The sequence below is a fragment of the Schistocerca americana genome, chromosome 1 (genome assembly GCF_021461395.2).
Source record: "Schistocerca americana isolate TAMUIC-IGC-003095 chromosome 1, iqSchAmer2.1, whole genome shotgun sequence".
NCBI lineage: Eukaryota > Metazoa > Arthropoda > Insecta > Orthoptera > Acrididae > Schistocerca > Schistocerca americana.
Window position 1 is genome coordinate 725,210,603 of NC_060119.1, and position 13,908 is coordinate 725,224,510.

Sequence of the window (13,908 nt, forward strand, 5' to 3'; positions counted from 1 at the left end):
ATCTCATTTCAGGTTCATGATATATCTTAGCTTCTGTTGGTTGAAGCGTTCTAGTTTCTTCAGTTCACAGCGATATAACGTCCAGGTTTTGCAACCATATAGCAGGGTGGAAATGACTACAGCTTTGTACACCATCAGTTTGGTGTACAGTGTTAGGTCTTTATTCAGGAAGACATGCTTTGTAAGACGTCCAAATGCTACATGGGCAGCACGTAATCTATTCTCCACATCTTTTCCAGATGAGCAGTTAGATGACAGTATGCTTCCCAGGTAGAGGAAATGGTCCACTTGTTCCAAGGGTGTATCATAAATGGATATGCTGAATTCAGGAACGGAGGAGCCAGGAGTTGGCTGCGCCATCACCTTTGTCTTTGGAATATTGATGGAGAGACCAAATCGTTCGTACGCCCTGCTGAAGGAATCAACTGACAGCTGCAACTCTGCAGGTGAATGAGCTGGAGAAGCATTGTCATCAGCATACTGCAGCTCTGTCACACGAGTGGTACTGGTGAACTTTTATGAATGGAGTCTGGACTGGTTGAATAATCCTCCATCAAACCTGTACTTTAGTTCTATTCCTGCATTGTTTACAGTTGTCTCGTAAAGCATAGCTGCCAGATACAATGCAGATAATGTTGGTGCAAGAACGCATCCTTGTTTAAGCCCACTTGTTATTGGGAATTCACCAGTCGTTTCATTCTGGCAGAGGACCTGTCCAGTCACATCATCGTGGAGAGCTTCAATCAGGTCAACAAAATGTTCAGGGCAGCCAAACCATTTTAAGACCATCCACATGGCTTCTCTGGGAACTGTATCAAAGGCCTTTTCTAGATCATAGAAAACAAATAGTAAAGGCTTTTGCTGTTCTCTGCACTTCTCCTGTAGTTGTCGTGCACAGAAAATCATGTCAATTGTCCCTCTTGAAGGTCGAAACCCGTATTGAGACTCAGGTAGTATAGTCTCTGAAAGTGTCTGGAGACGATTTAAAAGGATTCTTGCAAAAATTTTGCCAGTGACAGAGAGTAGAGATATTCCCCGGTAGTTACCACAGACGCTGCTGTTGCCCTTCTTGAAGATGGTGACAGTTGTGGAGTTGTTCAAGTCAGCTGGTACCTTGCGGGTTTCCCACATTAATAGAAGGAGTGAGAAGAGTCTAGTTTTTAGAGGCAAGCCGCCACCCTCAATAAGCTCCATCGGGATGGAGGGTGCTGTGGGACCATATGGTGCTACCATATCAGAGAGTTTTACATTATACACTCTGCTGCATTCTGGTAGTAGTATTAATTCTCTACAGCAAATAAAAACACATTTTCCTTTTTTATCCCTATAAACATGTTGATGAAGATAAAAATAAGAGTCTCACAATATAAATATACAAAAGTGATTCGTACAAAACTGATGAAATTGTTTTTCACAAGAATAAATATTTCCCTTCTATTATTCATCTATTCTACTTCCTAATATGCAACAGTATATCAAAACAATATGTGGAATTATGTAGTTAATGTTACCTCATTGTCTTCTACAGTGATAATTGTTTCAGGTTTCTCTTTAGGTGTCCATGCGGGATCAATTATTATCTTTTCTTTATTATTCAACTCAGACAAAATGTACCGGAGACGTTTGTTTCTTTCCCAAACCACATTCATTTCTTTTTCTTTTAAAGAAACCATTGCATTAAATTTTTTATTGAAATAATGTCTTAAATCAATTTTCACTTTCTGAAAAATAAATAAAATGCAGGGAAAAATTTTTCACAGGTTACAGTACATGAATGATAGACATATTTGTCAAACTTAAGAATGTTACAGAAACTGGTGGGATTATCAAAAATTGATTTCGTTCTGTTCTGCAATAGAAAACATGCACCTCTCTCTCTCTCTCTCTCTCTCTCTCTCTCTCTCTCTCTCTCTCTCTGTGTCTCTCTCTCTCTCACACACACACTCTCTAACTTAGCTTTAGTCTCTTTTGCATTACTGCTACAGTATTATCAATAAAAATAATAGAATAATTCTGAATGATTTACCTGGAGAAATACAGTTTCTTCTTGCATCTGGAGGTATGAAGAAGTTTCAAACTGTGATCCAAGATAAGGTGAGAGTTCAACATATTTGTGGCTGGAGGAGCCACTGAAAACATGAGGTTCTTCAACAATTTCTGGCTCCTCTTTTTCGTCCTCTGCCTCCAACATAGCTTCCCGAATTTTTTCACTGGCAGTTTGGTCAGTTATCACTTTTGTACCTAATTTGTGTTTGCTGTAATTTTTAGGAAGATATATAAGACTTCAGTACTGTTGGAAAAGTGGGTCATAAATAAAAAATTCTTGGGGGATATAATAACAGTCACTGCATCTGTAGGAAGCAGACAATCCAATGAAATTTTATTACCACATTAAATTACAATTTTCCAAACAGACTACTTGTTAGCTATTTCCTCATGTATAAAAGAGAACTAAATAAAATTATGTGTGCTTAACATTGCACATTGAACTCTCTTATGACAAACTCTGTGAATAAAGGTGTTTGTACTTTTAAGTCATCAGAATTAAATTGTTAGCACCAATCGATTTCTTTCATTTTCATAAATGTTCGTACACTTCAGTAATGCAGCATTTTGTTTTTGTTTAAAGTGTGAGCTGTGACTTATTTCTGTATAAACTTGTGTACAATAAACATGTACAGTAAAGTTGTTTTGTAATTACGTGTTGTGTCCATAATTCACTGAAGTTCACCTCTTACCCATCAGGTCATGGACCCAGGTTATGTAATTGGCAAGGTGACATTTTGCAGACAAGATAAGACCAAAAATTCACAAGTTGAATAGTGCAGAAGTAATTAATTCATTTAACCAAGGAATATGATGGAATGATAAACTTGATACTACAGACCACTTGAGCACCACAACTGCTGCATACACCTACCTCTGCCACACCAAAGCAGCTCATGAAAACCTCTGCAACCACTGCTCCGAGCACACAGCACAACTACACATCACACAGCAACAGCTGTCATCACACCAGCAACAATGAGAGCCACCCACTCAAGATGCTGCAAGGCCTTCAGAACCACAGGTCAGTCCAGTGCCTCAACTTCTGGTGATGCTGCTGCCGTGAGCAGGCTGCACGAGATCAGTGACATTGCTCTTGTGAGCAGGTCGAGTGTAAACAGTGATATCGCCTCCATGAGTGGATTGTGTGCCATGAAGTGCAGTAGCACTAGCGATTGTATTGTACACAGTATTAATACAAGCCTCGGGTCCACCTGTCCAACGCCGGCCCCACCTTCTCGCTCCTCACAAAGTAAAGGCGGCCAAGGCCACAATCGAGGAACTGTTATGCAAGGGCACCATTGGGCCATCAGACAGTGCGTCGGCCTCACCAATTACTATGAGAATGAAAAAAGATAAAACGTGGCACCAGTGTGGGGACTACTGGGGACTATAGACATTTGAATGCATGTGCCATCATTGATAGTTACCCCATGTGTAATGTTCAGGATTTCTCCTAGGACCTGGCTGGTGTCACAATCTTTAGTATGACTGACTGCAAAAGAGCTTTTTCATAGATCCCAATGGCCACATCACAAATAGGGAAATAATTACATGGTTTCATCTACTCGATTTCCTCTTTGTGCACTATGCAGCTCAGGCTTTGAAGTGGTTCATTGACAGTTTGTTTTTTACCATGTCCTTTTGTTATTGTTGTTTGGGCGATATAATTACCTTCTCACAAACAGCTCAAGATCATGAGAAACACCTCCAAGCAGTATTTGACAACCTGCGGAGCATAGTGTTGTGGTCAATGAGGACAAATGCCAACTATGGCAAAAATATGTTACATTTGTAGGCCACCTCCTCGAGACTTTGGGCATCCTTCCCGCCCCGGAAAAGATAGACCAAATCCGTAACCTATCCGTAACCTACCCAATGGACTATCAAGAGTTGCATCATTTTTAGGGGTATTTAATTTTTACTGAAAACACCTCCCCCATGCTGCAGAAATACTTCTGCCGCTCACAGAGTCACTCCACAGCAAGAACAAATTATGCAAACATAAGTTCACTTGGACTTCTGATATGCAAGCAGCTTTCGAAAACATCAAAACCAAAGCTCAGTCAGACCACCACCCTGGCACTCCTATCACCAGATGCCCATATGGTAGTAATGGCCAATGCCAGTGAACAGGTGACTGGGATGGTGTTACAACAGGAAGCCTCCAGTGCAACCCAACTCCTATGATTTTTGTCACAGAAACTTACTGACTCCCAGAAAATGTGGTCAACCTTCGACCATGAGCATTTGGTGATATATGAGGTGGTTCGTTACTTCTGAAGACATTGAGGGCTGACTGATTACTGTCTACACAGACCACTGCCCTCTTGGTGACGCTATTAAAACCCACCAGTCAATATCTCCCCTCAACAATTCCATCACCTGGACTTGATTTCACAATATACTTTGGATGTCTGTGATATATACGGGGAGCAGAAAACATGGTGGCTTACTACCTCTCATGACTTGCCTCCACATCAGCACACTTTGACTTTGACTAACCAGTGGAGGCAAAAGCAACTGACACTGACCTTCAGAACCTGCTATCTGGACACAATGGGCCTCCAGTTCAAGCGGTGCACCATCACAGGCACAACCAAACTAGTTTGGTGCAACGTATCCCATGGCAGGCAATGGCCAGTTGTCCCACAGAACTTCAGATAGACAGTTTTTGACCTCCTCCACAACTTGTCTCACCCCAGAGTACACCCAACACTGGAACTCATAATGGAACATTTTGTTTGGACTAATATTAAACGAGACTGTACTGTGTGGATGACAGCCTGCATCCAATGCCAACGGCCCAAGACAGGATATCATGCCCAACTGCCCATCGGGAAACTCCCCATCTTGAAGGGCCATTTCCAACATGTCTACATAGACATGGCAGGGCTACATACAGATTCAAACAGATTCAATTACATCATGTCAGCCATAGACAGGACAACTCAATGGGTGGAGGCCACCCCTCTGACTGATATCTTGGCTGACACCATCACCCAAGCTTACATCACACTATGGATTGCATGCTTTGGCTGCCCAGAGTCCCTGACAACTGACCAAGGCCAGCAGTTCAAGTCGGCCCTGTTCTCTGAGCTCTGCTACCTCTGTGGATGCCTACCATCCTCAATCCAACGGACTTTTGTAACGGTGGCACTGCTCCCTCAAGACAGCACTTGTATGCCACGACCAGGAGTGGATAGAGGCCCTTCCCTAGGTGCTGCTGGGCGTATGAGCTGCCCACAGAGAAGATCTGGTTGCCTTGCTAGCAGAGGTGCTCCATGGGGAACCGATCACACTCCCATCAGAGTTCATATCACAAACCATTGACCCCGTGGAAGTCAACCTGCCGAATCAAGTAAAATGTGTCAGGGACCACATCCACCAAGTCCACAACCCACCACCATCCCACCATGCCAACCCAACCATCTTTGTGCGCAAGGACCTCTAAGCATGTACACACGTTATGCTCAGGAATGATGTCATCAAACCCACCCTTCAACCTGCCAACAGTGGTTCGCCTAAAACCGGTGTGGACTTTAGTGGACACACCCAGATTCCTCCACCAGCCTCAGCTCCAGGCCCCTGAAGCCAATTTACAATCGTCATAGACCTGCAAGATCAACTCCCAGAAGAGATTTCTGTAACTCTGCAGGATTCACTGCTCATGGTTATAGCCAAATCTGACAATAGACAGTTCACCTACAGCACAATCTTGAGGTCATTAGAGCACTCCATGCTCCTTCTGCCTTCAATCGACACAGCGGGTCTGAAATACACTCTTTCTTCAGAGGGCTACCAGTTTGTGTCAGCCCCAGACACTTCATGATGATGACTGATACCCCGGACTCTGCTGCCAGTGGACTGATGGCCTCACTGGACAATGCACCACCATCCAACAACAGCTTTACGGACACCACCACTGCCCCATTGGCACCGCCACTGATGTCACAGACCAGCCACCCGTTACGGCTGCCCAGGCACCTGGAAGACTACACTCTGTGGGGATGTAGAATCACTCACTCTATCCCCAAATAATATCACTGCCCTACAGCAGCAAGAACAACTGTATCTTTGCCAGATCAGTTCTCTGTTGTATGCATTCTATGTTATATGAATTGTGTATATGCTGTGAGAATAAAAGTATTCATAGTAAGTGATGGGAGTGTGAGTGATCATTTATCATTTAATTACCATGCCCACTCCCCACTACCTATGAAGTAATAAATACTCCACTCTACCCAGACATAAAATTGTGTTTTACCAATGAAGCTTATCTGGCTCTCCTGTGGTCAGTACTTGAGTATCATTTATCTGTAAAACTCAGCAAAGAAGCTCTATATGAGAGCATCTGTGTAGTAGGCAATATGTTTCACTTAAATTTTCAAGAATTCAAAACCAGAACAGATGTTGGCATGAGTGACATAAAAGTAGATATCTTAGGTGTTGCGAAACAATTCAAATCACTTAAGAAAGGCAAGTCTTCCAGTCCAGATGGTATACCAATCAGGTTCCTCTCAGAGTATGCTGACACAATAGCACCTTTCTTAGCAATCATATACAACCGCTCACTTGACAAAAGGTCTGTTCCTAAAGAATGGAAAGTAGCACAGGTCACACCAATATTCAAGAAAGGAAATAGGAGTAACCCATTGAATTACAGAGCCATATCACTGACCTCAATTTGCAGTAAGATTTTGGAGCACATACTGCACTCAAACACTATGAATCATCTTGAAGAAAATGACTTATTGATACATAACCAGCACAGATTCAGAAAATATCATTCTTGTGCAACACACCTAGCTCTTTATTCCCACAAAGTAATGAGTGCTGTTGACAAGGTATCTGTGATCGATTCCATATTCCTAGATTTCCAGAAGGCTTTTGATACCATTCCTCACAAGTGACTATTAATCAAATTGCATGCACATGGAGTATCGTCTCAGTTGTGTGACTAGATTCATGATTTCCTCTCAGAGAGGTTACAGTACATAGTGATAGATGGTAAATCATCGAGTAGAACAGAAGTGATATCTGGCGTTCTGCAAGGTAGTGTCATAGGCCCTTTGCTGTTCCTGATTTACATAAATGATCTAGGTGATAATCTGAGCAGCCTCCTTAGATTGTCTGCAGATGATGCTGAAATTTACCATCTAGGAAAATCATCAGGTGAACTAAATGATCTACAGAGAATTTCTGTATGGTGCAAAAAGTGACAAAAAGCACTAAACACGGAAAAGTGTGACACCATTCACTTGGATACTAAAAGAAATCCGATAAATTTTGGGTATACAATAATTCGCACAAATCTAAGGGCTGTCAATTCGACTAAATGCCTAGGAATTACAATTACGAGCAACTTAAATTGGAAAGACCACATAGATAATATTGTGGGGAAGGCGAAACAAAGACTGCACTTTGTTGGCAGAACACTTAGAAGATGCAACAAACCCACTAAAGAGACAGCCTACATTACATTTGTCTGTCCTCTGCTTGAATATTTCTGCGTGATATGAAATCCTTATTAGGTAGAATTGATGGAGGACATCGAAAAAGTGCAAAGAAGGGCAGCTCATTTTGTGTTATTGCATGATATGGGTGAGAGTGTCATTGATATGATACGCTAGTTGGGATGGCAGTCACTGAAAGAAAATCGGTTTTCTTTGCAGCGAGATCTATTTATGAAATTTCAATCACCAACTTTCTCTTCCAAATGCTTTAATATTTTGTTGACACCCACCTACATAGGGAGAAATGATCATCACAATAAAATAAGAGAAATCAGAGCTCGAATGGAAAGATTTAGGTGTACCTTTTTCCCATGTGCCATTCATGGGTGGAATGGTAGAGAAGTAGTATAAACCCTCTGCCAGGCACATGAGTGTGAATTTCAGAGTAGCGATGTAGATATAGAAGCAATCTTCACAGAATGTTCTAAAATTGTACTAATGTACTTATCATTAATATGAAAAAAAAAAAGACAGCTCAGGTTGTGTGTAAAGTGTATATGCAATAGCTTCTCTCACAAAAAGTCTGTGAATGGAATCAAAAGGAATAAGCGACTGTGATATGTCTTATTCTGTGCAGTCATATACCATGCAACAGGTTGTAGAATATAAACATATATTAAACATTTCATGACATACCTATCACTTTTCGGAATCCATGGCTCCAAACACTCCCCTTTTGCAATATGAGATACAACTGCCTTATGATCCAAAAGCTTTCTCAGTTGTTGTTCATATCTTTTATTAGCAGGCAGCAGAGCATAATTCTCCACTTCAAACTCACCCAAAAATGCCTACATAAATAGTATATATCATTACTGAATAACTTTCATCAATATCAGGCTTTCAAAATAAGCTTTTAAAAAAGTAATACCTGCATACCTTGATATGTTTACGCTTGATCTCTAATTTATCCCACGTTTCTCTTTTTATAAGCTGGCACAAATTGTCTTGGGCCTTACAGAGAGACTCCAAGTGTTGTTTTGTTCTGATAAGTTCATGTTTTGCTTCCTCTGTTCTTTGTTTTCTTAAATTTAGATCAAGATCGAAACATCTGATGGGTAGCTGTTCTTCTGGTGGGTTAGCGTAATTTTTTTGTAGCAGTGAAACCACCTATGAAAGAGCAAAGTCATAGAATTCTGTAAACATTTTTAACTCATGCAGATAGACTATATATAACCAAGTCAATAATGATGCACTGTTTTGTTTCAGTGTGTGTCAACAGCTAACCATAAGGAATTATTAATACTGAGACAATGCACATACTGAGAATCATTTGTTGCTGCTTTTCTGTGAAATAGATCTTGAGTAGGCCCATCCACGTTTCTTTCAACTGTGTAGAATGATATAGGATCAATTTAATTAAGATTAGAACAACACGAGAAAAGGAAAGTTGCTACTCACCATATAGTGGAGATGCTGAGCCGCGATAAGCAAAATAAAGAGATTCACACAATCATAGCTTTCGGCCATTAAGGCCTTTGTCAGCAGTAGACACACATACACACACGCACACACACACTCACACAAGCGCAGCTTGCACACACATCTGCAGTCTCAGAGAGCTGAAACTACACTGCGATCAGCAGCACCAGTGCATGATGGGAGTGGCGGCTGGGTGGGGGTAAGGAGAAGGCTGGGGCAGGGAAGGGGAGTGGTGGACAGTGAAGTGTTGCAGTTTAGACAGAGGGTAGGAGAGAAGGTGCAGAGGGGGGAGGGGGTAAGGAGTGGAAAGGAGAGAAATAAAAATAAAAATAAAAACAAAAGAAATTAAAAGACTGGGTGTGGCGGTGAAATTACGGCTGTGCAGTGCTGGAATGGAAGCAGGGAGGGGGCTAGATAGGTGAGGACAGTGACTATGAAGGTTCTGAGGCATCAATGGATCACCAATTTAGTATTGGAGGGAAGTGTGGAGATTAAAAATCATAGTGAGGGGCTAAGAGATAAATACACTATGCAGATTCAGAAGGATTAGTTACTCGGAGATGAAAAAGCTTGTACAGGATAGAGCAGCATGGAGAGCTGTATCAAACCAGTCTCTGCACTGAAGACCACAACAACAACATCTGGTTTTGGGGATGGGTGAACTGTTTTACCAGTTCCATGGCACTCCAACAAACATTACACATACAGAAAAAGCATCCTAAAATCATTAAAACAGACAATCAAGGAAACCACAGAAACATAATTTCTGTATCCTATGCAAAATGTGAATATATCAATTTGCTTCTTCTGCCATCTCACATAAACACTGATTTGGGAGGTCTTCCCTTTCTTCAAAAAATTCTGTATTATGGCAGGTTGTGATCCTGTGAGAAGCACAAAAAGATAAATCATTATCTATAGTGTTGCTGGACTGGTTGCATATAATTCCTCTTCACCTATACCAATCAAATTTATCAGTGGTTTTAGGGCCTACAGTGTCAAATCACTGAACAGAGACATATTCGAATGTGAAGACTATCTGCCTGATACTTTCACTGATCTGCCATTGCCAGCTAAATCTTACCAAACAACTGATTTGCCACCCTCATACAATAAACAATAATCTACCTTTGAACTGGACTTTAAGCAAAATGAAAAGATAAGTAAACAAAAATTTTTGTACTACAGTTTCACTTCTTTGTTATTTTGCATGTGACAAGAATTTCCTAAAATGATGATTTATTAGCCTAAAATCTACTTTTCTAGGCATTCCTGGCACAGAACAAGAACGAAAATGGTCGAAAACAAATATGTCACCAGTTGTTGTGGTTGTTGTGGTCTTCAGTCCTGAGACTGGTTTGATGCAGCTCTCCATGCTACTCTATCCTGTGCAAGCTTCTTCATCTCCCAGTACCTACTGCAACATACATCCTTCTGTATCTGTTTAGTGTATTCATCTCTTGGTCTCCCTCTACGATTCTTACCCTCCACGCTGCCCTCCAATACCAAATTGGTGATACCTTGATGCCTCAGAACATGTCCTACCAATCGATCCCTTCTCCTAGTCAAGTTGTGCCACAAAATTCTCTTCTCCCCAATTCCATTCAATACCTCCTCATTAGTTATATGATCTACCCATCTAATCTTCAGCATTCGTCTGTAGCACCACATTTCGAAAGCTTCTATTCTCTTCTTGTCCAAACTAGTTATCGTCCATGTTTCACTTCCATACAAATACTTCCAGAAACGACTTGCTGACACTTAAATCTATACGTGATGTTAACAAATTTCTCTTCTTCAGAAACTGTTTCCTTGCGATTGCCAGTCTACATTTTATATCCTCTCTACTTCGACCATCATCAGTTATTTTGCTCCCCAAATAGCAAAACTCCTTTACTACTGTACGAGTCTCATTTCCTAATCTAATTCCTTCAGCATCATCCGACTTAATTCGACTACATTCCATTATCCTCGTTTTGCTTTTGTTGATGTTCATCTTGTATCCTCCTTTCAAGACACTATCCATTCTGTTCAACTGCTCTTCTAAGTCCTTTGTTGTCTCTGATAGAATTACAATGTCATCAGCGAACCTCAAAGTTTTTATTTCTTCTCCATCGATTTTAATACCTACTCTGAATTTTTCTTTTGTTTCCTTCACTGCTTGCTCAATATACAGATTGAATAACATCAGGGACAGGCTACAACCCTGTCTCACTCCCTTCCCAACCACTGCTTCCCTTTCATGTCCCTCGACTCTTATAACTGCCATGTGGTTTCTGTACAAATTGTATTTTACCCCTGCCACCTTCAGAATTTGAAAGAGAGTATTCGATTCAACATTGTCAAAAGCTTTCTCTAAGTCTACAAATGCTAGAAATGTAGATTTGCCTTTCCTAGCTTCTAAGATACGTCGTAGGGTCAGTATTGCCTCACGTGTTCCAATATTTCTATGGAATCCAAACTGATCTTCCCCAAGGTTGGCTTCTACCAGCTTTTCCATTCGTCTGTAAAGAATTCATGTTAGTATTTTGCATCAGTGACTTATTAAACTGATTGTTCTTGAAGTCTGAGGGTATTTCGCCTGTCTCATACATCTTGCTCACCAGATGGTAGAGTTTTGTCAGGACTGGCTCTCCCAAGGCCGTCAGTAGTTCTGATGGACTGTTGTCTACTCCCAGGGTCTTGTTTCGACTCAGGTCTTTAAGTGCTCTATCAAACTCTTCACGCAGTATAGTATCTTCCATTTCATCTTCATCTACATCCTCTTCCATTTCCATAATATTGTTCTCAAGTACATCGCCCTCGTATAGAGCCTCTATATACTCCTTCCACCTTTCTGCTTTCCCTTCTTTGCTTGGAACTGGGTTTCCATCTGAGCGCTAGATATTCATACAAGTGGTTCTCTTTTCTCCAAAGGTCTCTTTAATTTTCCTGTAGGCAGTATCTACAGGGTGTTTCAAAAATGACCGGTATATTTGAAACGGCAATAAAAACTAAACGAGCAGCGATAGAAATACACTGTTTGTTGCAATATGCTTGGGACAACAGTACATTTTCAGGCAGACAAACTTTCGAAATTACAGTAGTTACAATTTTCAACAACAGATGGTGCTGCAACTGATGTGAAAGATATAGAAGACAACGCAGTCTGTGGGTGCGCCATTCTGTACGTCGTCTTTCTGCTGTAAGCGTGTGCTGTTCACAACGTGCAAGTGTGCTGTAGACAACATGGTTTATTCCTTAGAACAGAGGATTTTTCTGGTGTTGGAATTCCACCGCCTAGAACACAGTGTTGTTGCAACAAGACGAAGTTTTCAACGGAGGTTTAATGTAACCAAAGGACCGAAAAGCGGTACAATAAAGGATCTGTTTGAAAAATTTCAACGGACTGGGAACGTGACGGATGAACGTGCTGGAAAGGTAGGGCGACCGCGTACGGCAACCACAGAGGGCAACGCGCAGCTAGTGCAGCAGGTGATCCAACAGCGGCCTTGGGTTTCCGTTCGCCGTGTTGCAGCTGCGGTCCAAATGACGCCAACGTCCACGTATCGTCTCATGTGCCAGAGTTTACACCTCTATCCATACAAAATTCAAACGCGGCAACCCCTCAGCGCCGCTACTAATGCTGCACGAGAGACATTCGCTAACGATATAGTGCACAGGATTGACGACGGCGATATGCATGTGGGCAGCATTTGGTTTACTGACGAACCTTATTTTTACCTGGACGGCTTCGTCAATAAACAGAACTGGCGCATATGGGGAACCGAAAAGCCCCATGTTGCAGTCCCATCGTCCCTGCATCCTCAAAAAGTACTGGTCTGGGCCGCCATTTCTTCCAAAGGAATCATTGGCCCATTTTTCAGATCCGAAACGATTACTGCATCACGCTATCTGGACATTCTTCATGAATTTGTGGCAGTACAAACTGCCTTAGATGACACTGCGAACACCTCGTGGTTTATGCAAGATGGTGCCCGGCCACATCGCACGGCCGACGTCTTTAATTTCCTGAATGAATATTTCGATGATCGTGTGATTGCTTTGGGCTATCCGAAACATACAGGAGGTGGCGTGGATTGGCCTCCCTATTTGCCAGACATGAAACCCTGTGACTTCTTTCTGTGGGGACACTTGAAAGACCAGGTGTACCACAGAATCCAGAAACAATTGAACAGCTGAAGCAGTACATCTCATCTGCATGTGAAGCCATTCCGCCAGACACGTTGTCAAAGGTTTCGGGTAATTTCATTCAGAGACTACGCCATATTATTGCTACGCATGGTGGATATGTGGAAAATATCGTACTATAGAGTTTCCCAGACCGCAGCGCCATCTGTTGTTGAAAATTGTAACTACTGTAATTTCGAAAGTTTGTCTGCCTGAAAATGTACTGTTGTCCCAAGCATATTGCAACAAACGGTGTATTTCTATCACTGCTTGTTTAGTTTTTATTGCCGTTTCAAATATACCGGTCATTTTTGAAACACCTTGTATCTTGCCCCTAGTGAGATAAGCCTCTACATCCTCACATTTGTCCTCTAGCCATCCCTGCTTAGCCATTTTTCACTTCCTGTCAATCTAATTTTTGAGACGTTTGTATTACTTTTTGCTTGCTTCATTTACTGCATTTTTATATTTTCTTCTTTCATCAATTAAATTCAATATTTCTTCTGTTACCCAAGGATTTCCACTAGCCCTCGTCTTTTTACCTACTTCATTCTCTGCTGCCTTCACTACTTCATCTCTCAAAGCTACCCATTCTTCTTGTACTGGATTTCTTTCCCCCATTCCTTTTAATTGTTCCCTTATGCTCTCCCTCAAAATCAGTACAACCTCTGGTTTAGTCAGTTTATCCAGGTCCCATCTCCTTAAATTCCCACCTTTTTGCAGTTTCTTCAGTTTTAATCTACAGTTCATAACC

The 13,908-nt window shown here is 41.5% G+C and overlaps 1 protein-coding gene across 1 annotated transcript in view; it reads right to left on the reverse strand.

The window, feature by feature from the left end:
- Positions 1 to 8,877, reverse strand: part of LOC124593850 (cilia- and flagella-associated protein 43) — a 219,326-nt gene extending 210,449 nt beyond the window's left edge. The window contains exons 1-5 of the mRNA XM_047132200.1: positions 8,809 to 8,877; positions 8,442 to 8,672; positions 8,199 to 8,353; positions 2,027 to 2,255; positions 1,512 to 1,721 (exon numbers count right to left, since the gene is read on the reverse strand). Of these exons, the coding sequence (XP_046988156.1) occupies positions 1,512 to 1,721; positions 2,027 to 2,255; positions 8,199 to 8,353; positions 8,442 to 8,672; positions 8,809 to 8,877 (894 nt within the window). The remainder of the gene's footprint in view (positions 1 to 1,511; positions 1,722 to 2,026; positions 2,256 to 8,198; positions 8,354 to 8,441; positions 8,673 to 8,808) is intronic.
- Between the last annotated feature and the right edge of the window lie 5,031 nt (positions 8,878 to 13,908).